Below are 22440 nucleotides of genomic sequence, written 5' to 3'. Positions count from 1 at the left end.
AATTATAACTACTATAAATTCAAATTCACACATGCACTGACTACACCGCCCAACACGGACTTCCATCTGTATATATGTATATATGTATGTAGCGCCGCAGAATTGTTCACCTATTTCCCCCCCCCCCCCCCTCTCCCTTCTGTTTTTTGTTTTTTCTGTTTCTTGTTTTTTGTGCTAAATTGTATGTATGCACTGAGTACGAGCAGCTTTCAGTTTCACTGTACATGTATAGTGACAATAAATGGCATATCTATCTAAAGTACTCAATGGAGTAAATACACCATTTAATGCAAATCTGATCAATACTCCCCTCAATTGAGATATTCCAACTGTCCAACAGTAATTGGAGGTAGACCAACCTAACTGTTCTTGCACTCCATGGAGATACTTTATTATGGCCAGTATTGTACACAATGGAGTCCTAATTTGACTAATACATACTTAATGGAGATGGTGCAGCCTGGATTGGAGTCATTTCAATATGGCCAAGACTGTACTCAAAGGATATATTCCAAACCAGAAAATACAATTCTTGATGGGAGTTCTCCAATCTCACTAACTCAACACTCAGGGAAGGTACTTCAATCTGATGGGTAGCATACCCAGGTCTTGGTAGTACTAGACAACTGGAGATTCTCTCTGAGTATTACTCTTCATTCTGGGTTGGACTAAATCATTGGAGATCATGCTTTCTAGGTAGTTTTGTACACAGTGGAGATAATTCAGAATGATGAATTCTGTACACCATGAAAACCCAGTAATCAATGGAGGCTCTCCAATCTAGCCAGTAATCTCGAACTGGAGAGACTTCAATCTGGCTGGTGTTGTACTCAGTGGCGGTACACTAGTCAGTCTAATACTGCAGCTAGTAAACGTTGGGAAACTATTTGGTCTGGCTTATTTGTTCATGGCTAATTTTATCATCTGCGTATTGTGTACTTGGATGGAAATCAAAAGCAATTTGGGTTTTTGTTGTGTCTATAGTTGATTATATCAATTCAGAACACAAATACTCTCCATATGTGGTTTCGGAGGAGGGCACAGAGGCTTAGGAGCACTGGCTGCTGTGTCATAGTGAAGAAACCTGCTGTCTTCTACGTAGCAAGTTACCAACCTCCACTTTATCAATGAGAGGAGGTGCTGAACAGAGGCTAATGACTCACCAAAGGGAGGAAAAGAATCAGGAGCACCCAAACCATTATTAAATGCATACAACATCAGTCAGAGATTTAGTTGTTTAGTTTAGTTTAGAGATACAGCACATTAGTTTAGAGGCCCACCGAGTCCGCACCGACTAGCAATGTCTGTACACTGCACTATCCTACACTCTAGGGATAATTTACAATCTTTATTAAAGCCAATTAACCGACAAACCTGTACGTCCTTCGTGCGTGCCGGGAAGAAACTGGAGATCCCGGGGGAAACCCACATGGTCACGGGGAAAACATACAAACTCCTTGCAGACAGCACCTGTAGTCAGAATTGAACCCAGGTTTCTGGTGCTGTAAGGCAGTAACTCTACCGCTACACCACCGTTCCACCCCTGATCTGGAGACGCTCAGAGTCTTATCCAAGGATGATGAAAATGGAGGAGAGCCAAGAATGCTAAAGAGCTCAAAACAAAGCAACCTACCAAATAAAGACACAGTCCTGCAGAAAAATTAACAATTATAGGTGCGCGTTGTATATCCCTGATATGCAGGGAGCTTTGGCATTGCTAAAAAAATAAATTTGTTCCTGATTTCAGAAGATGACAGCCAAACTACATAGTTGCCAGGAAAAGCTCTTTTCTGTTTCCTGTGTAATGTTCAGATTGCTTTAATTAGAAAAAGAGGTTTCCTTTCAAGATGAAATTAACCATTCGAATCATTATTTATAAATAATGTCATTAAAAAAATATTTTCCTATTCCCTGAGCACCAAGCAAAGTAATGCGGTATGAATTCCACGTCTATTCCTTGTAGCAATCCGTCTGATCTTGTTTCTCTTCCCTTAACAGATACTGTGGCAAGATTTTCCCAAGATCTGCAAACCTGACCCGACATCTTCGGACACACACTGGAGAGCAACCTTACAGGTTAGAAGAAATGTATTACATTTACCTGAAAGATCCCATGGTGAATATGCTACTCTTATAAAATGTTTCCCAATCAGTTGAAAATAAATTGCCCCCCTTTAAAAATACATTCAAATACGTCTGATTTTTACATCATATCTCACATCATGTTCATAAGTTATAGGAGCAGAATTAGGCCATTCGGCCTGTCAAGTCTATCCGCCATTCCATCATGGCTGATCTATCTTTCACTTTCACTCTCACTCCCATTATCCTGCCTTCTCCCCATTATCCCTGACATCCGTACTAATCAAGAATGCATCAATCTCCACCTTTAAAAATATCCATTGACGGCCTCCACAGCCTCTGTGGCGATGAAATCCACTGATTCACCACCCTCTGACTGAAGAAATTCCTCCTCATCTTCTTTCTAAAGGTACAACCTTTTATTCGGAGGCTATATCCTCTGGTCCTAGACTCTTCCACTAGTGGAAACATCCTCTCCACATCCATTCAGAAGTGCACTCAGAAATAGGACAACGGTTTGCCTAAATAAAAGGCTTAAAAAAAAATTCTATAACTTGTTACATTTAAAAAAAAGTAGAGCCTCTGAATTTGGCTGCATCATAAATAAACGTTTTAAAGGCTAATAAGAAATCCCATGTTAAAGCATAATTCATATTTTTGTTTGCCAAATTATAAAACCTCAATGTGTCAAAGGTTGCCTTGAACCTACACCTGAACAGGGTCTGTCAATAGGCTACAACCTATCTACTTCTTATTGGGTCCCACTGGGGTTGTGGAACGGTTTCTTCAGTGTTATCGAGTGGCCATGAGCATTACATTTTGTACTTTTTGACTGGATGGCTCTCACCTCCTTGAAACTCTACACATTGATCAAGAGCAGTTCGATCCAAATCCAAAGTCTCAATAAAGGTTGTTGAAGCACATCTGTAGACCCTCAGCAAACAACCAGTCACCGCCATGATTGGAACACTTAAGGGGCTGTCCCACTGCGGCGACCTAATCCGCGAGTTCTGGCGAGTTTGCACTCGACTCATACTCGCAGCATGGTCGACACGAGGTCGTAGGAGGTCTTTGTAACTCCTTCATGCTCGAGGGTAGTCCCCGTGTACTCGAGGCCTCAGCTAGGTCGCGGCGTATTTTTCAACATGTTGAAAAATGCCCGCGAGTTAAAAAAAGGTCACCATGGAAAAATCGATACTTTTTTTACTCGTAGGTTTAGTCGTAGTAGGTCGGCATGTTAGTCGTAGGTAATCGAGGGTTGTCGAAGGTAGTTGTAGATAGTCTTCATCATCGTCGAAGGGGGATCGAAGGAAGTCATCTTCACTCTCCATTGTTCGGTGTCCAATTTTCCCGATGCTATCCTGAGAGTAAATTAGATTTAGTTTAGTTTTAGTTCAGTTTAGAGATACAGGCGGAAAGAGGCCCTTCGGTCCACCATGACCAGCAATCCCCACACTAACATTATTCTACACACACTAGGGATAATTTACAATTATACCTCGCCAATTATCCTGTACATCTGTGTAGTGTGGGAGGAAACCGGAATTCCGGAAGAAAACCCACGCAACTCACGGGGAGAATGTACAAACTCCATACAGACAGCACCCATAGTCAGGAGCGAACTCGGGTCTCTGGCGCTGTTAAGGCAGCAACTCTACCGCTGTGTCACCGTGCCGCCTTATTTAGTTTACTATTTTGTCTTTGGTAATTTTTCCTGCTTTCCATAGAATTACCTAGATTATATTAAAAGAAGCCATGATATTTGTGTCACAAAACAAGGACATTCGGCCCATCAGGTTTAAGTTGAAGTTAAGTTAGGCATTTAACCTAAACTCACTTCCTAGCTCTGAGACCAAAGCCCGGTAGGTTATAGCACACCTATTGGTGTTATCTCTGTTATGTGCAGTGTTTTGAATCCATGTGAAAATGATGGATGGAAAAAGAACAGTCTCTGCAATGTGGACATGTGACTGATATCTGATGCTCCAAGATGAGACCTTTTTGAATCCATCCCATCTTCTACCCCAGAACTGCTATTTAACAGCCTGGAAGAGATGGGAAGGCAAGGGAAAAATATGTACCTAGATATCGCTCTCTGATCCCTTCAGCTGAGCGAAACCAGACCAGTAGACCACATGGGCCAGGTGTTATCTGTTAATCCATTTATCTTCCCAGCAGAATTGTAATACTGTACAGTTTCACAGAGCAGACTAACCAGGAACACAAGTGCAAATGCAACAAACAAATTGAGGTATGTTTTCCACAGGACCCCCGGCATGAAGCTGGCATTTGTACATCAGCGATCAAAATGGAAACAGGCTGGTTTCCAATTCCTCCGATTTCAGTGGAAATCTTTATTTTATAAAATCAACTGTGGTGGCTTGTAACAGAAGATCTGCCATCTTATATCTCAGTATTTGAAATATTGAATCACCACAGTCCTTACACTTCTATACGTTTTTCTGCAACAAACATCCACACCCACTCCCAGTCTTCGAAAGTAAAACAGGACTTAGCAGTACCCATATCCACGCATGTAATGTAATAGTGAAGATTGCTTATGAGGAGTCCAGCCAAGGATAATGACCGCAGAGATTTTTTTGTAACAGTAGAAAGACTCTAAAACAGTGTGTAATCCAAATTGTAGGCCGTGCAATCAGCACAAAGATTTTCAGTGATAAGATTGCAAAGCAATTTGGGACATTCCACATGGCATGCCCTCAAGCCTCTGCTATTCCCAAGCATGTGCGGCTGTGTAGAAGCAGACTGCAACATCCGTGGTTTATATATGACTACAAGCATGACACAGATTATAGGTTGTCTAATGCTTTAAGAGACTGAAGCAATTAGTACTATATTAAATAATTTTCACATTGAAAGACTGCCAAGTGTCATTAAGTGACAGATGTATGTTTTCTGAAGTCATTGAGGGGAAGCAAGATGAAAAATAAGGGTGATGAAGACTATCAGTGATTTGCCATAAACAGCAGGCAGTATAATTATTTTATGCCCTTATAACAGTGTGGAGAAATACAATGAAGGCCCAAGGGATTTTAAATAACTACAGGGTATGAAAACCGATGCCTCTCCTACCAGCTTGATAGACTAAACTGTGCACACTGGCACAGTATTAAACGTTTGCTTTGTTTATTGCAATCTTTCTTGGAAGATAACAGAGCTTCCTTTGGGACTGGCAATTGAACAGGCTAATCGTGGAAGAAGAAAAGATGTAATCACTGGACATAATTTTGCATGAAAAATCTTGGCCTTATTTGTCATTTTTTAGAAGCTACAACACATGGGATAGAGTAAGCTAAGAACTTAATAGGAGTGTCTTGTTGCCAAAGGCATTGAACCATAGAGGGCCTACGTAATCAAACGTGTAAAAGAGAAGGAAAAAAGTAGCAATGGGCCAAGCGTCCTGATCTGCGTTACTTCCACACTGCAGAAAATGCAGCAAGTTACCTATCAGAAGAGGCTGCAGCCAAGTGCATCATTGCTCTCCTGGTCCCTGGAATGGTGGCTTCAGTCACAGAGAGGCACATGAGACACAGTACAATATACAGGCCTCTTGGGCCAACTGGTCTATGTGTGAGTGGATGACTCACTGAAACCTTTCTATCCTAATTTTGTTTGAGATTGACATGCCCCAAAACATCTGTCAAGTCCTCCTGTTTACAAAACCTCTTTTGCTTGGCATTGCAGCTACACTGTGTCTGTTGCTGACCATCATCACCCACAACGCTATGTATTAGTTGGAAACTGCTCCAGAAGTGTAAGGAATGGTGGTAAAAATGAACATCTTTGCCACAATTAGTATTGAACTTGTCAGAGCTGTAAATCATGAAAATGTTAAGGATGTATTTAAGCTAAGACTAAAGTTACAATTGTTGAGTTGGTGATTCATTTGATAAATGTAGGGAACCAAGGAGACAAGTTTTACCAAGCATTAAAATGTATTCCCTTTGACATAATTTTAGCACAATTCTCAATTGAGAGATTTGATTCCAGATATTAAATAGAACAACTTCTCAAAAGGTATACAGATGGGTCACTAATAAAGATAGTTTGCAAAGTTTTTAGGAGGCAAAATAGAAAATGTTCAAAGGCTTTTAAAAGCACAAACGGTTGTTGATCTTTGACGTTTCCATTTTTCCCCCAAAAGGTGTAAATACTGCGACCGCTCCTTCAGTATCTCCTCCAATTTGCAGCGGCATGTGCGCAACATTCACAACAAGGAAAAACCATTCAAGTGCCACCTCTGCGACAGGTGCTTTGGTCAACAAACCAACCTGGACAGACATCTGAAGAAACACGAGAACGGAAACATGTCAGGTGTGCAGCCCATACATCTGTTGTATTTTAAACGTTTTGTTTACATTGCGTATTGTAGTTTAATATAGTTTGGAGATAGTGTGGAAACGGGCCCTTTGGCCCATCGAGTCCACACCGACTAGCGATCCCCATACACTAACACTATCCTCCATGCTAGGTACAATTTGAAAGCTTTATCGAAGCCAATTAGCCTACAAACCTGCACGTCTTTGGAGTGTTGGAGCAAACCGGAGAAAACCCATGCGGTCACAGGAAGAGCGTACAAACTCCACACAGACGGCACTGTAGTCGGGATCGATCCCGGTTCTCCATTGCTGTAAGGCAGCAACTCTACTGCTGCAGCACTGTGCCGCTCCTGTTGTGTGATGTAAAATCTGAGCTATTATTAAAATGTAACATTAACATTTATATTGGTGTCTTTTGAATTTATGGATTTAATACTTTAAAATCAATATTAAAAAAATAAACAAAATGAGCGGCACACTGGCGCAGCGATAGAGTTGCTGCCTTACAGCAGGTTTGGAATGGAAACTCCAGGATGATTTTACAGGAGGGAATGAGAATTAATAAGAATGTAGGAACTGATGACTATTCCCATGGAGCGTGTTTCTTCATCTACATTTCCCAATAGTTTCTGAAGGTGCATTGCCCGGCAGATAAAGGACTCTCAGCTAAAATTCATTCAGGAATTGAATATATTGAGGTTCTTCCTCTCTGCACAAGAGCCTCACTCATCAAATGGGAGTGAGAAATGCTTATGGTGGTAGTCATTGTAATGCAGTGGAATGAAACAAGAAGGCATTCATTTTGAAAATTGTTCTGCTCCTCATTTAAACTCCAGATCCTCTCCCCTCAATACTTCAAAATCCCTGTATAGTGGACTCGGCAGAATAACATAGCTCCATCTGACTGTCAAGTTGTCTTGCCGTTTATCTGGAAAATATCTAAAGCTGACATAACAATTGTGACCACACCACCACGTGCCAATAAATTGCAGATCAAAAACCAACTTGCTTCAAGCAACAGCAAAATAAATGTTCCTTGTCTTTGTAAGCAAAGCTAGTTGATCTCCAATAATAGGGAAGACCACAGCAGTGCCACTTTGGCATTGCATCTTCACCAACCACAGTCCCCCCTGAAAGCAGGGCATTTCACTAGAGGAGGAATCTGGGTCCCAGGCAACTTGGTCAAGTCAACAAAGTTGTTGAACAAGTTGGTGTTTTTTAAATGTTCATCCTCTCTGGCTCTTTTTTTAGATTTAGTTTAGAGATACTGCGTGGAAACAAGCCCTCCGAGCCCGTGCCGACCAGCAAACCCCACACACCAACACTATCCTACACACACTAGGGGCAATTTACAATTTTTCTAAGCCAATTAACCTACAGAGCTGCACGTCTTTGGAGTGGGAGGAAACAGGAGCACCTGGCGAAAACCCACTCAGGTCACGGGGAGAACATACAAACTCCGTGCACCCATAGCCAGGATCGAACCGCCGTCTCTGGCGCTGTAAGGCAGAAAACCCCACCGCTGCAGCACCATGCTCAAAGTATGATAAACAAGGGAAATGCTTGACAGTGAAGCAATCCTTAGGATGGAAGCCCAGCTACCAGGGAAAAGAGCAGTAAATTGGACTCTGGCAAGCCTGCTGCTAATAATGAAGAAATCCTAGATGAGTTTTTTTTTCCCATATCAAAAATTTGTGAAATATTCGATTCTTGGAGCAGACAAGAACGGTTTCATCCAAAAATGTAATTAGAGGCTAGAAGCTATCACAATGTTTTTTTTTGTTCCAGTGCATTCTCTAGCTTAATTTGTAGGCATCACGTTAATTTGTTGGAGTTTAATGGCATTGTTGATTGAACCACCGTACGCTTGTAAACAGAAAACCAGATTCCCCTTTTAACAGAGGTTTTGAGTCACAGTTTTAATTTGTTAATTAGTAATCATCCCATAGGTACACTGTCTTAAGAGAACAGACCATTGGCATGTAAGCACTTTACGTGTAAAATAACACGGAGGTGTTACTCCATTTCCTGTTCATTAGTTTAATCTTCTTCCCAAACATAATGAAGAAACTAATTTGGGGTGATTATGTTTAAGAATATATGTACCAGCTCCTACTTTCACATTTCAGGACACTCATTTGAACATCACCTGCACATGTGCCTGGTTTTTATGTGTAAACCGCATGTAAAAATGTTTTACGCCTGTTTGTTATGGTTCTTGTTGACATCATGCCCTCTGAAGAATTGGATCATGAGTTTCCTATCGCAATTCACTCTGACGCAGGTTTTATTTGTCCATTGGAAGTTTCACACATGATATCATAATTTACACACATGTCTTGTTTTATTAACATTACAGAGAAATGCCATCAAATGGTGGCAACTTATGACCTTTCTTGCAATAAATCTCCTCTCCCCCAGAATTTCCTAGTGATGGTATGATGTGAGGGTATGATTTTACCATTATCCATGAAGCTCACGTCAGGTTTTAATACTGTTACAAGACAACAGAGCCAGAATATCAACAGCAGGATCTCTCAATTTCACAATTTTTAGTTTGGTTTAGTTTGGAGATACAGTGTGGAAACAGGCCCTTCGGCCCACCGAGTCCACGCCGACCAGCAATCCCTGCACATTAACACTGTCCTACACACTCTAGGGACAATTTACAATTATCGCAGGCCAATTAACCTACAAACCTGTACGTCCTTGGAGTCTTATCAACTTAATATCCAAAAATCTATCCATCGCAACTTGAATATATTCAGTCTTTGAGGTGCTGACGTAGAACATTTATCCTGTGACGATGTCCTTATTTTGGCTTTATCACCTTGCTTAAGTAGTGTTTTAAATAATAGGTCCAACTTATCAAAATTAGCTTTAAGATTTTCATGTGATCAAACTATTTGATTTGAACATTTCAGTGGGATGGTAAATCTACCAGCCTTTACTTTTTGACAGAAATGTAGTAACTTTGCTTGTTCAAGTATTTTCATGATAATATCATCAGAGAGTTAAATCTCTCCATTATCTCTAAGCTCCTCAATCACGATGGACACAGATATCTTGTGTCACTGGTACACTCTATTGCTGTGTGTGCTACTTACAAAACACACTGCACCTACTCACCCGCACTACTTCAACAGCACCTCCCAAATCCATGACTCCCAATGAAGGCAAGGGTGCCAGGCATGTAGGAACATCACATCCGATAATGCGCCATCCTGATTTGGAAATCTATTGCTGGCCCTTCATTGTTGCCAGATACAAATTATAGAATGATCTACTCAACAGCATCAAGGGCTCACACTCACCTCGAATAAGCGAACTGGTTCAAGAAAGTGGCTCTCCACCACTTCTCACTGACAACTAGAGACAGGGAGTAGGTTTAGTTTAGAGTTACAGCATGAAAACAGGCCCTTCAGCCCACCGAGTCACGCTGACAAGTGATCCCTGCACACTTGCACGACCCTACACACTAGGGGCAATTCACAATCTTTTTTTTAACCTAAGCCAATTAACCTACAAATCTATACATCTTTGGCATATGGGAGGAAACTGGGGCACATGGGGAAAACCCACACAGTCATGGGGAGAACATTAAAACTCTGTACAGACAGTACCCATAGTTAGGATCAAACCTGGGTCTCTGGCACTATAAGGCAGCAACTCTACCTCAGCACCACCATGCTGCCCGTAATGATAGTTTTGAAAACAATGCCTGTGTCCCATAAATAAAAAAGAACGATTGCCAAGGAATCAAACTGTTGTAACTCCTAACCTCAATTAAGGATGGGCATAAAATCTGACTGTGCCCCATGAAGTAATGGAAAGAATGTTGACTAAGTTTCTCACACCCCACAACTTGTCTACCCCCTTTGATAAGGCACCACCCAGAAGTTATAATTCTCACTGTTACCAATTTTTTTGTTGCAGGGACTGCAACATCTTCACCTCATTCAGAAATAGACAGTAGCAGCGCCATTCTGGATGACAAGGAGGATTCCTACTTTACAGAAATACGCAATTTCATCGGAAACAGTAACCACACTGAATGTTCCCCAGGGCACTTAGAGGAGAGGTGAGTGCTGTGTCTTGCATGTTCTGTTTTTTTTTTCAGGAAACAAACGTTTCTTTATAATGCCACTGAAAGGCTTTATTGATTTTGTTGTATAATTTTTGCCATCACTTCCAGTCAATCAAAATGCTGACGTGATAAGATGAATTAATTGTTATACTTAGCACAAGGAAGGCTGCGAGGACATTTGATAGAGTTTGAAAAAAATGTCACAATATTTAGATGGAAAGGCAAAGCTTTTCCAATGTTCAATATGCAGATAGATAGAAGGCGGATGTAAGGAAAACCTGTTTCACTCCAAGAACTGAATTTAGAATTCATTGTACATAGGAGTGCACAATCCATACCTTCAGAAGGGAATTGAATAGCTTGAGAACTAGGAATTGGGACCTGGTGGGGTTACTCTATTAGATGAGGGTATACTTACAATGGGCTAGCTGGCTTCCTTCTGTATAGTAACAATGTTATGATTCTAAGGACTGCCGTGGGGTAGACTGACACCCCCCCCCCCCAATATTTGCACATCTCCAATCTTGTCTTTCCACTCATCACTTTAATATCATGTTTGATGTATCTTGTTGTGTTTGATGACTGTCGGCAGACCAATTTCCCTACTGGGATAAATAAAGTTGTATTGTATCGTATCGCACTACTGCAAGGTGCCAGATGTTTTGGGAATTTTTTGTATTAGCTCAGCAATGGCACACTATGGACCACCTCTCGCACTACCATGGCCATTTTTCTAATTGTGTCTTGCACAAATATCTTACATTTACGTAATATATTTCCTTTTCACTGCGTAGTATAATTTATGTTTTTGTGAACACAAATCGAGTGAGTCTTTGCATGTGATGTTGCTGCAAGCAAGATTTTCATTCAATCTGTATCTCACTATACTTAAGCACATGACAAGAAACTCGACTTGACCTGACTTGACTTGAAATAATGTGATATATATTTAAATTATTTATTGAAGATTTTGGAATGTTTTGTATATTTAATGATAAAGTAGGTGAAAGAGGTGAAACTATGAATGTGATAATCTTCAGAAAAGAAATACATTGTGAATTTCAGGGTGCAGTAGTTGTAATGGCCAAAATTTTACCCAGTAAGGTTTGACTTTGGATTTCCCATTGCCCAACACTTAACAAAATTGCTGGCCAAAAGTATCCTTCATCCGATATGCAAGATCATGCTGGCATCAAACTCCCTGTTACAGTAAAAACAAGGTACTGCAGATGCTGGTTTACGAAACGGAATCAAAATTCTGGACTAACTCAGCGGGTCAAGAGTGTTTTACTGTCATGTCTCCCAGATAGAACTTTGAAATTCTTACTTGCTGCAGCACAGCAGACTCTGAAGAATGCTGCCTGACGTGCTGAGTTACTCCAGTACTTTGTATCCACTCCTACAGTAAGGAGCCCTTGTCAGTGAGTTAGAACAAACTCACCTGTAAAACTGCTGAGAATATCTTTTTACTGACAACGGTCTTACCGAGCATTGACACAAGTCAATCCTGTAAAGGTTTGATAGTCACAAAATGCTGGAGTAACTCAGCGGGACAGGCAGCTTCTCTGGAGGAAAATGAGTGACTTTTCAAGTCGAGATCCTTCTTTCTTTTGTCAATGTTTTGTACTGCTTCTGAATGTGCCTCAATGTGCAAAATATTTCTGAAAGCTAAATAAATAATTGTGTGTTAAAAAGTAAACTTTTTTATAGAATAGCAAAATAAAAAGACTTTTGAAAAGAATAAGAATGCTTCAAACACATGTAATGAGAAAAAGATTAATTTACATTTCCTTCTATCTCCATTGAAATCGCTGGTGCAGGGTCGGTGAGATGATTCTCCAGTATAAATGCTAGGAATCTTTGGTTGGTCTGTGCTCTGACTTTGGACTCCATGAGGAGCCAAGCAGCTTATATTGACAGATTCACCAAATGGAACCTATCCACAAGCTCATGACTTTCCAAAAATCGCTGAAGTCCCAGTCATATAGTAAATGCTAGCAGTCGCTGCAGAACTGCCAGCATTTGCCAACGTGGTCAGGCCCAGTGTGTCTGGAATGGTTCAGAGTTTGAACTGAAACCTGCGCATCTGCCAAAGATTGTGCCAGGACCTGCAAGCAATACCCCAAAAGCCAAACAATCAGTCTTTGTGCTGAGTGACGAAAATGTATTCTGGCAGTCACAAGGATCAGAGGGCAAGAAGGGAAAATTGGGCAGTGGTAACATGCAAACTTCTGGAGAGCAAATAACACCTATATTTGAATGAAATTTGCACTGCATTCTCTGTAGGTCACCTTGGCTACGCTACAAAGTTCATCCAGCTAAAATATTTAGTCCTCTCCTGTGGGGATAACTTCAGTCCTTAGTCACTCAACACACAATTAGCTTGCAGCAATCAAACAGTAATTTTAATAAAAATGTGGCCTGGCCTCCTGTTTTGCAGATGTGACGTGCAGTTGGGCTATTGAGTTACAGAATTGAGAACAGCACTGAAAAGGATACTCCCTTTTTAATCATCTACACCTGTAACTCATTAAGAAAACTGAAATCAAAAGAATAATTTTGGCACCATTGTAACAACAAAATCTTTGTTATTTTAATTTATTGGCTTCCACGATGTAACTCGTAATGATATATACAATATCCATAGACATTCGCCTGCAATACGTACTTAAAAATCATTAAGGATGTACATTTAGCTTTTTAGTCTTTTCATTTTTGAAAACCACATTTCCCATACATCCATCTTTTGATTCCATATCTACCCAGAGAGTACATAAGCTTACAATTTTTACGGGATAAAATGGAAATGGTAAATATGTTGACTTTAACTATCAATTTTGCACCAAAGTTACAAACGCTAAATATTAACAAAATATCAAACACGGTTTGATTGATAAGTTTGCCTACTTACTAATGTATGAAACATGGCCAGTGGCATTTATGATTACAGAAATTGATCTTGTTGTAGATAACAAGAAAGGTTGTGGAGTAGATTGGCAAAAAATGCTTGCATGGACGAGGTGGGCTGAAGGGCCTATTTCTGTGCTGCACAAATCTAATGCCTCTAATGTAGCAATGGAATTAATGTATTAATTGAATGGGTGGTTGATTGTCAGGCCCTCTTCAATGTTGAGTCTTTATGACTCTTTGATTCTTAGGTCACATATGCTTCCAGGCAGAAACTGACTGTACTGTAGTTGTTCACAGATCATACGCTGATTAGATACCTTGATTCTGCTCTGGTAGTTAGTGGTCAGGAAAGCCCAAATTCAATTGAGTTATTCAAACAAAATCCATTATCTCGTAAACTGTAAAGGTGTTGGGGGTGCCAGCTCCATATCATTTTTCGCAAACGAAGCCTGCAGGCAGGTTTCAGTTCTGGCCAAGTTGTCCCACAAAAGTACATCTGTTTTACATGTCGGTGAAACATGTTAAAGACCACGGGGATTCTGAGGCAAGACCAAGTATGTTGCAGCATTCTTTGTGGATTTGTGTAAGGAAATGAAGCTCTCAGTTTATGTTTTGGGGATCTTCATCTTTTCATAACATCTTGCTTCTGCAAATTGAAAGATCAGGCAATTTAAAGTTCCAGATAGTATTCCAAACAATTTATAGAGGATTTTGATTAAACAAAATAGCAAAAGTCCTCTAAGCATTTCATCAAAATGTACTTGCCCCAATCTTCCATTTAAAGCAGTAGATCCATTTGGATTTGTCAGACTTTACTAACTTAAGTGGAAGGCAGCTTGGGACATCCAAACACTTGCTTAAGACCACTGAACCAAATTCATCTCTCAGGACAACGCATGGGACCCAGTAAGTAAAACATCCCGAGATTTTCCTGCACTTAGACTGAGAAATCTACCTGCTGAGCTAGGTTAAACACGGCCCATTTATTTCCAGATGGAAGAACTTTATGTGAGAAGAATAATAAATAAAAATAATTTCATTTAAATTTTGATTCAGTTCCTTTAAAAAATATCTGATTGTCCTTCATTATGTGTGGTTAATGTTAAACTTGACTTTAATAAAAACATATGTTGAATATTAGTTCTATTTTTCAATAGTTCCTGATGGTTTTTAGATTTTCGTGAAAGTCAAGGACATTCAAGGCAATCCGTCATAAACCATGTTTAAATGAGTTCATCTTTCACTCTTCTGAAATCCATTGCATATAAGACAATCCCACTTAATCTCTCCCCATCCAGAATCAATTTAGTGAACCCTCACAGTACTGATTACTGTAGTTAATTCTCCAATGTTATTTTAGGGATTGACAATAAATGTCACGCTTGCGATCAACGTCTACACCATAAATGAATTTAAAATAGGAATCTCTCTTTACACCATTATTTATTAAGCTTTCATGATTTGTAAAAAGACATGCTGAGAAAATTAATCTTATAATTGATTTTTTCCTCTTGTTACGCTAGCATAAATCAATTTTTGTTCATTCCTGCAACCCCTGACAAGACTCGATAACATCCACTTCCAGGTTATTTTACATCACCCTAGAAATTTGACTGAGCATTTCCTCATTTACTCCTTTGGGTAATTGCAGGGAATTTGGTTCATAATATTGCAGGAGTGGCCATTGCATGGCAGACCTGATGCAACTGTTCTCCCAACCCAGCAGTAGACTGGGACCCTTGATAACTAGTGCTTTAATCACCTTTTTGTCCCACCTCATCTTATGAATCAATTCCTCCCTGCTAGCAACACTCCACATCCCCTTGCAGGCAGGCCCTTACTTTGAAACCAACGTCCACTGATCGCTAGATCCTATAATCAGCTAATATTTGAATTGGAGGCTTCAGTCTATATCCCCACCTACTCCCCCAACTCTTTAGTTATCCCGACATTGACCCCGTCACCAGCCAGTCTTCAGCATGGGCTCCTCCCAGCGTGGTTTCTTCACGGACTTGAGAAACATGGCCCCATTCCCTCTCAACACCCCCCCACCACTGATGTCTCTCCCTCCCCATGCTAAGCCCCGATGCCTTCCTCTCCCTTCCCCTGTAGACCGCATCACCACACAAATGGCTCTAATGCCTTCCAACACCCATTTCTCATGAGCTGATGGGGTATGTGGCTGCAGGTCATTCTGACGTTAAACCTACCCATGAACCAGGCTACGGGACATTGCATTTTTCTGATGAAGAAATGGCCAAAACAGTCATTGGCACAACATCAGAACGGACCATTGTTTTGCACTACTTTCCATCAATGTAGACAACCTCATAGGCATATATTATTCTCTGCCACCCTCTGGTCCAACAGTTTAATTTGTCCTTCTCTCTTCATAACTCCTTCACAACTCATTCTCCTAGTTAAAGGTACACAAAAAAAATGCTGGAGAAACTCAGCGGGTGCAGCAGCATCTATGGAGCGAAGGAAATGGGTAACGTTTCGGGCCGAAACCCTTCTTCAGACTAAGTTTATTTCTGTAGCAAACAGATGTCACATCCATCTACTCGCATAAATCATGATGTAGAATATAAATTGGTAGTTAGAAACATAGAAACATTGAAAATAGGTGCAGGAGTATGCCATTCAGCCCATTGAGCCTGCATTCAATTTGATCATGGCTGATCATCCAAACTCCGTAGCCCGTTCCTGCTTTCTCCCCATATCCCTTGATTCCATTAGCCCTAAGAGCTATATCTCTCTCTTGAATACATCGTGACCCTCACCTTGTTGCCATGACCCTTGGCTTATCACAGCATGAGATGATAAAATGTTTCCGCATATTCCTACTGCTGTCTGCCCCTTAATATTTTGTAGCCCTCCCCACCCCGTGAACCCTTAAATATAACAACCATTCATGTAATACATTATAAAGTAAAGTCTGAAGAACTGAAGATATTCTAGATCCATTGGTTTTGTTTTATTTCTCCGGCTCGTTTCATCCTCAAAAACTCAAATAGGATTTTTCCTTCATATTAACTCTGCCCAATCATATTTATGATATTCTAAGTTGCCTGTTACCAGGGGGATTTCCCATAACCCAATGTCAGGCTATGTAATCTATTGTTCCCTATATTTACTGTCTCTCCTTTCAAAAATTGAGGCTCTATAAGGTGTTGGTACGACCACATTTGGAATATTGTGAGCAATTTTGGGCACCATATCTGAGGAAGAATGTGCTGGTTCTGGAGAGGGTCCAGAGGAGGGTTACAAGTATGATCCCAGTAATGAGTTGATTTACCTACGATTAGCGTTTGTCGGCACTGGGCCTGTACTCGCTGGAGTTTAGAAGAATGAGGGGGACCTCTGAAACATACTGAATAGTGAAAGGACTGGATATAGTGGATGTGGAGAGGATGTTTCCACTAGTGGGAGAGTCTAGGACTAGTGATCATAGCCACATAATTAAAGGACGTTCTTTTAGGAAGGAGATGAGGAGAAGTTTCTTTAGTCAGAGGGTGGTGAATATGTAGAATTATTTGCCACAGAAGGCTGTGGAGGGCAGGTCAGTGGATATTTTTTAAGGCAGAGATAGATAGATTCATGATTAGTACAGGTGTCAGAGGTTATGGGGAGAAGGCAGGAGAATGGGGTTAGGAGGGAGATATAGATCAGCATTGATTGAATGGTTAGACGTGATGGGCTGAATGGCCTATTCCTTTTGACCGTATGACATGACAAATAGAGTGTGAGGTTTGTTGGTCATCAATGGAGCTGTTCAGAATCCATGGAAGCTAATGCAACCAATATTATTGCAGCAACTTCTTTGAGAATATTTTGATTCAAATTGACAATATCTAGGGCGCTTGTTGGCTTTATTCCCCCATTCCGACTCCTTGAATTCCCCTAGTACTATCTTCTTCCGTAATATTAATTCTAGTGCAAAATTCAAAGTCAAAGTCCTAAAATGCTCAATTCCATTCTCAATCACATTACAACTTTTGTCAAAGAGGCCCCACTTTTACTTTTTTATATGGTTGTCAAGGCTTTTTGAAAATAAGTTTAAAATATATTTTTTAATTATATTATTAGCATACTGTTGTTTTAGGTTCTCCCTCATTTTGACCATCTTCCATGATTCTCTCAATTCTCCCAATGCTCAGCACAATCACATTTGGCAACAATTTACACCTTGTCTTCCCTTTTTTAACATTAAGTACCCTACTATATTTAACCACCCATTACACAGCCATTTATCTGTAATGTCTGTTAGATCAAACCTCGTTGTCTCCATTTAGTTCAATCAGATTATAGTTCATTCTGATTATTATGAATGTTGTATGCATTTAGATGTAATGTTATCACTTTACCTTGTTTTCACTTTATTCAAGGATGTACTAGGCCACAGTATTAGGCTCCATGGCGCAGAAATTCTTCCATGATTGTAATGTACAATATAGTTTCAGCGGTGTGTTGGAAGGAACAGCAGATGCTGGTTTAAATCGAAGATAGACACAACATGCTGGAGTAACTCAACGGGACAGGTAGTATCTTTGGAGAGAAGGAATGGGTGATGTTTCAGGTCGAGACCCTTCTTCAGTCTGATGATTCCTTCCCTCCAGAGATGCTGGCTGTCCTGCTGAGTTACTCCAGCATTTTGTGTCTATCTATAGTTTCAGTGGCCTTCTGTACTCTGCCTCTCAACTTTATTTCACTGGAGTCAATGGACCTGAATTTCAGAAATAGAGTGCATTGCACTGCCATTATCGCACGGTGTGCTTTTCACTTCTGACCAGGGACACATTTCGAAACAATTAGTTTAGTTTCTAATTGTTTAGTTTAGTTTACTAATGTCACGTGTGCCGAGGTACAGTGAAAAGCTTTTTAGTTGCATGCTATCCAGTCAGCAGAAAGACCATACATTGTCCCTTCCTGCCATACTTCATGTAAATATTTCCATATTTCACAATGGACTTGCTCCATACATTGTCTCTCACTGGAGCCCTCATCTTCTTTCCACCCTTCGAAGAACAGACACACATCTGAAACTGCTAATGATTAATTCCACGATTTAAAACTCTGATATATGAGGAAAATATTACAGAGCCAGGGGTCCATTTTATGCAAATACTTGATTGAGATTACAACTCCGTTTTAAAATGTTGAACATCATTAATGATGTTGATCAATAATTCCTGACCTGGGGTGCCAAAGATTGCAAAGATCCATGAGGCTTTAATAATATTTAATAATAATAATATCAGTGGAAAGGAAAAATAAATCAAATATAGAAGGCATGTTAGCTGTGGCAGTCACGGCACTACTGGCATTCGCTGGGAATTACCAGGACATCCCCAACTCTATATATATATATATATATATAACTCTGTTCCCGATGTTGGGGAAGTCAAGGACAAGGGGTCACAGCTTAAGGATAAGGGGGAAATCCTTTAAAACCGAGATGAGAAGAACTTTTTTTCACACAGAGAGTGGTGAATCTCTGGAACTCTCTGCCACAGAGGGTAGTTGAGGCCAGTTCATTGGCTATATTTAAGAGGGAGTTAGATGTGGCCCTTGTGGCTAAGGGGATCAGGGGGTATGGAGAGAAGGCAGGTACGGGATACTGAGTTGGATGATCAGCCATGATCATATTGAATGGCGGTGCAGGCTCGAAGGGCCGAATGGCCTACTCCTGCACCTAATTTCTATGTTTCTATTTTTCTAGCTCCTTAAGGAGAGAAATTGGTAACAAGATTAGCCACTTAAAGCTATCATTTGATGTTACCAAGAGTGAACAATTGGGGCTTTCATTGAAAATAATGTAAATGATGGTGGGGTTTTAGTTTAAGCCCAGAACAAGACCAAACAAGTACAATATTAGCAAATGATCTCAAGAACCTTGACACAAACTGAGAAGTATATTGGCATTCGACAAAATTAAGCTTTTTTATTTATTTTAATGAAGAATTAGAAATGTTTCTCAGCAGGAGTCGGGTTTATTGCAAAAGGTCATTTTGACAAGGAAAAGAGTGGAGGCTGCTGAGAATGATAAGTGCTATATAATTGCCAATTCCTATTCTCTGGGTTGTGCTGTTCATTAATTTTGATCAACGAGGTCAAATTCCCAAGAATTTTATCTTTTGAAAGGTATAGAAACATAGAAAATAGGTGCAGGAGTAGGCCATTCGGCCCTTCGAGCCACCACCACCATTCAATCTGATCAGGGTTGATCATCCAAAATCAGTACCCCGTTCCTGCTTTCTCCCCATATCCCTTGATTCCGTTAGCCCTAAGAGCTAAATCAAACTCTCTCTTGAAAACATCCAGTGAATTGGCCTCCGCTACCTTCTGTGGCAGAGAATTCCACAGATGCACAACTCTCTGGGTGAAAACGTTTTTCCTCATCTCAGTCTTAAATGGCCTACCCCTTATTCTTACACTGTGACCCCTGGTTCTGGACTCCCCCAACATGGGGAACATTTTTCCCGCATCTAGTTTGTCTAATCCCTAAAGAATTTTATAAGATCCCCTCTCATCCTAAATTCCAGTGAATACAATCCCAGTCGACTCATTCTTTCATCATATGTCAGTCCCACCATCCCGGGAATGAACCTGGTAAACCTACGCTGCACTCACACAATAGCAAGAATGTTCTTCTTCAAAACTGAAGAAGACCAAAACTGCACACAATACTCCAGATGTGGTCTCACCAACCCTCTTGCTATGAAGGCCAACATGCCATTTGCTTTCTTCACTGTCTGCTGTACCGGCATGCTTACTTTCAGTGACTGATGTACAAGGACACCCAGGTCTCGTGGCACCTCCCCTTTTCCTAATCTGACACCATTCAAATAAAAGTCTGCCTTCTTTTCCTTGCCACCAAAGTGGATAACCTAACATTTATCCACATTATACTGCATCTGCCATGCATCTGCCCACTCACCCAAACTATCCAAGTCCCCTGCAGCCTCATAGCATCCTCCTCGCAGCTCCCACTGCCACCTATTGTCACCAACTGGAGTCCCAGCACTGAGCCTTGAGGCAACTAACTATTCACTGCATGCCAATCAGAAAATGACCCGTTAATTCTTACTCTTTGCTTCCTCTCTGCCAACCAGTTCGCTAACCATGTCAATACCCTACCCCCAATACCATGTGCTCTAATTTTACACACTAATCTCTTGTGTGGGACCTTGTCAAAGGCTTTTTGAAAGTCCAGGTACACTACATCCACTGGCTCTCCCTTGTCAATTTTCCTAGTTACATACTCAAAAAATTCCAGAAGATTAGTTGAGCATGATTTCCCCTTCATAAATCCATGCTGACTTTAACCGATCCAGTCCCTGCTTTCAAAATGCGATGCTGTTTGGAGAAAATCCACTTTTCTCAGAAATTAAAATGTCATTGCGGCTTTAAAAAAAGTTCTGTAGCTCCAGGGGACAGTAAACTTGCATTCCATGGAGAATCAACTTGGAAGCTCCCACAGCAAGATTCTCCGTTATCTTTGGTATTGTGGTAAAACGCAGCCAAATCTTGGATCATGGACCATGGGTTATAGTGACTGGGGAAGGGAAGAGGGGAAGTGCGTTAGAACGATTGAAGTAGTGGTTCTACAAGGAAGTAACCAGCTTCCATGTGAGTGTTGGCTACTCTTCACGGACCTCACATGCACACGTTATTTTTCTGCATGTGATGCCCAATGCTGCATTGCATACTATTTGACATCACCGTGATGTCTGGGTTTACATGCTTGTGGGATGTGAACCAAATTTATCAACCTGCCTGTTCAAGAAGGAACTCCATCAAATCTCCAACAATTTTGTCCACATTATCAACCTGCCTGATCCACGGGTAAACGTACCTAATTCCTTTTCATGATACAAAACAATATTGTGCAACGTGTAAGCATTCCAAGTCCACAAACGTGTATGTTTTGCATGGTATCTTTAGTGGATTTGTCTGTCATAAAATCATATCGTTTATTCACCTGCATTCTAACACGCCATTGAAAAATCAGAAAGGCTAACAGTTCAGTTAAAAAGATCCATGAATTTATAGATTGTCATCAGGATGAGACTTTGGCAGCAAGTTTCGTATGGTATGGTACGGTATAGTATTTATTCGTCACATGTACCAAGGTACAGTGAAATTAATTTATGTGTCCAGTTCAGTACAAGTATCATGTTTCTATAAGCACGTTGATACACATTAGAGAAGCATCTCAGACACAGTACAAGTGCATAGCAGTAATACACTGAGACAGTATACAGAGTCGCCAGTTTGGCGCCAGTTGTAGTAAGTGCAGGGTTTGTAATAGTGGTCAGAAAGTTTCAGTGCCGTACATTGTGGACATTCCAATATATTATCGTCAAACATTTCCTCAGTGCTACAACTATCCACCACCTTCACTTTGTGTAATGTGCAGCTGGAAATCTGTCCTTGCATGTGAATATAAATTTTGTAACATTTTTATTGAAGAACTAATGTTATGTTTGGACCAACTGCGAGGAAAATCCGAGAGAAACAAAATTGTGAAAGGCAGCGCTGGCGGTAATAAACTCAAGTAGTTGAATGAGGTGATTAAACCTGTGGATTATACACTCCCCATGTTACAGATGTTACATGTCACTGCCTGCATTCATTTTATACAAATAGAATCAAGGTTGCAGGAGAGGCTGATTATAAAGCCAAACTAAAAACTGAAGGCAAAGCAAACCCTCTGTGCCTGTATTTTATGAATTAGCCCCATAGAGGGAAGTATTTTGTGCCCCTATCTTGCTCTTAGGAAAATAGGTCAAGAGTGTTCTATTGTCATACAGTATGTCCCAAAACGGAACTGTGAAATTCTTACTTGCTGCATTGCAAGATTTATGTGAACATAGTACTCTGTAAACAACAAAAAAGAGTTCCGTAGATATGCAAAAACCACCAAACAAAAATAGTGCAAAGGCAAAAACAAGGTCTCCCCAAATCTTTGTAGTTCTGATACTATTTGGAGGGTGTAGTGTCTAATAGCCTGATGGT

General features: G+C 40.5%; 1 protein-coding gene across 1 annotated transcript in view; it reads left to right on the top strand.

Moving 5' to 3' along the window:
• The window catches only part of LOC129703274 (histone-lysine N-methyltransferase MECOM-like), a 703041-nt gene that overhangs the window by 662048 nt on the left and 18553 nt on the right, over positions 1-22440 (top strand). The window contains exons 12-14 of the mRNA XM_055645612.1: positions 1999-2076; positions 6248-6417; positions 10359-10503. Of these exons, the coding sequence (XP_055501587.1) occupies positions 1999-2076; positions 6248-6417; positions 10359-10503 (393 nt within the window). The remainder of the gene's footprint in view (positions 1-1998; positions 2077-6247; positions 6418-10358; positions 10504-22440) is intronic.

The sequence above is a fragment of the Leucoraja erinacea genome, chromosome 14, assembly GCF_028641065.1.
Source record: "Leucoraja erinacea ecotype New England chromosome 14, Leri_hhj_1, whole genome shotgun sequence".
Taxonomy (NCBI): domain Eukaryota; kingdom Metazoa; phylum Chordata; class Chondrichthyes; order Rajiformes; family Rajidae; genus Leucoraja; species Leucoraja erinaceus.
The sequence above is the reverse complement of the archived record's forward strand: the minus strand, read 5'-3'. Positions and strand labels throughout refer to the sequence as shown.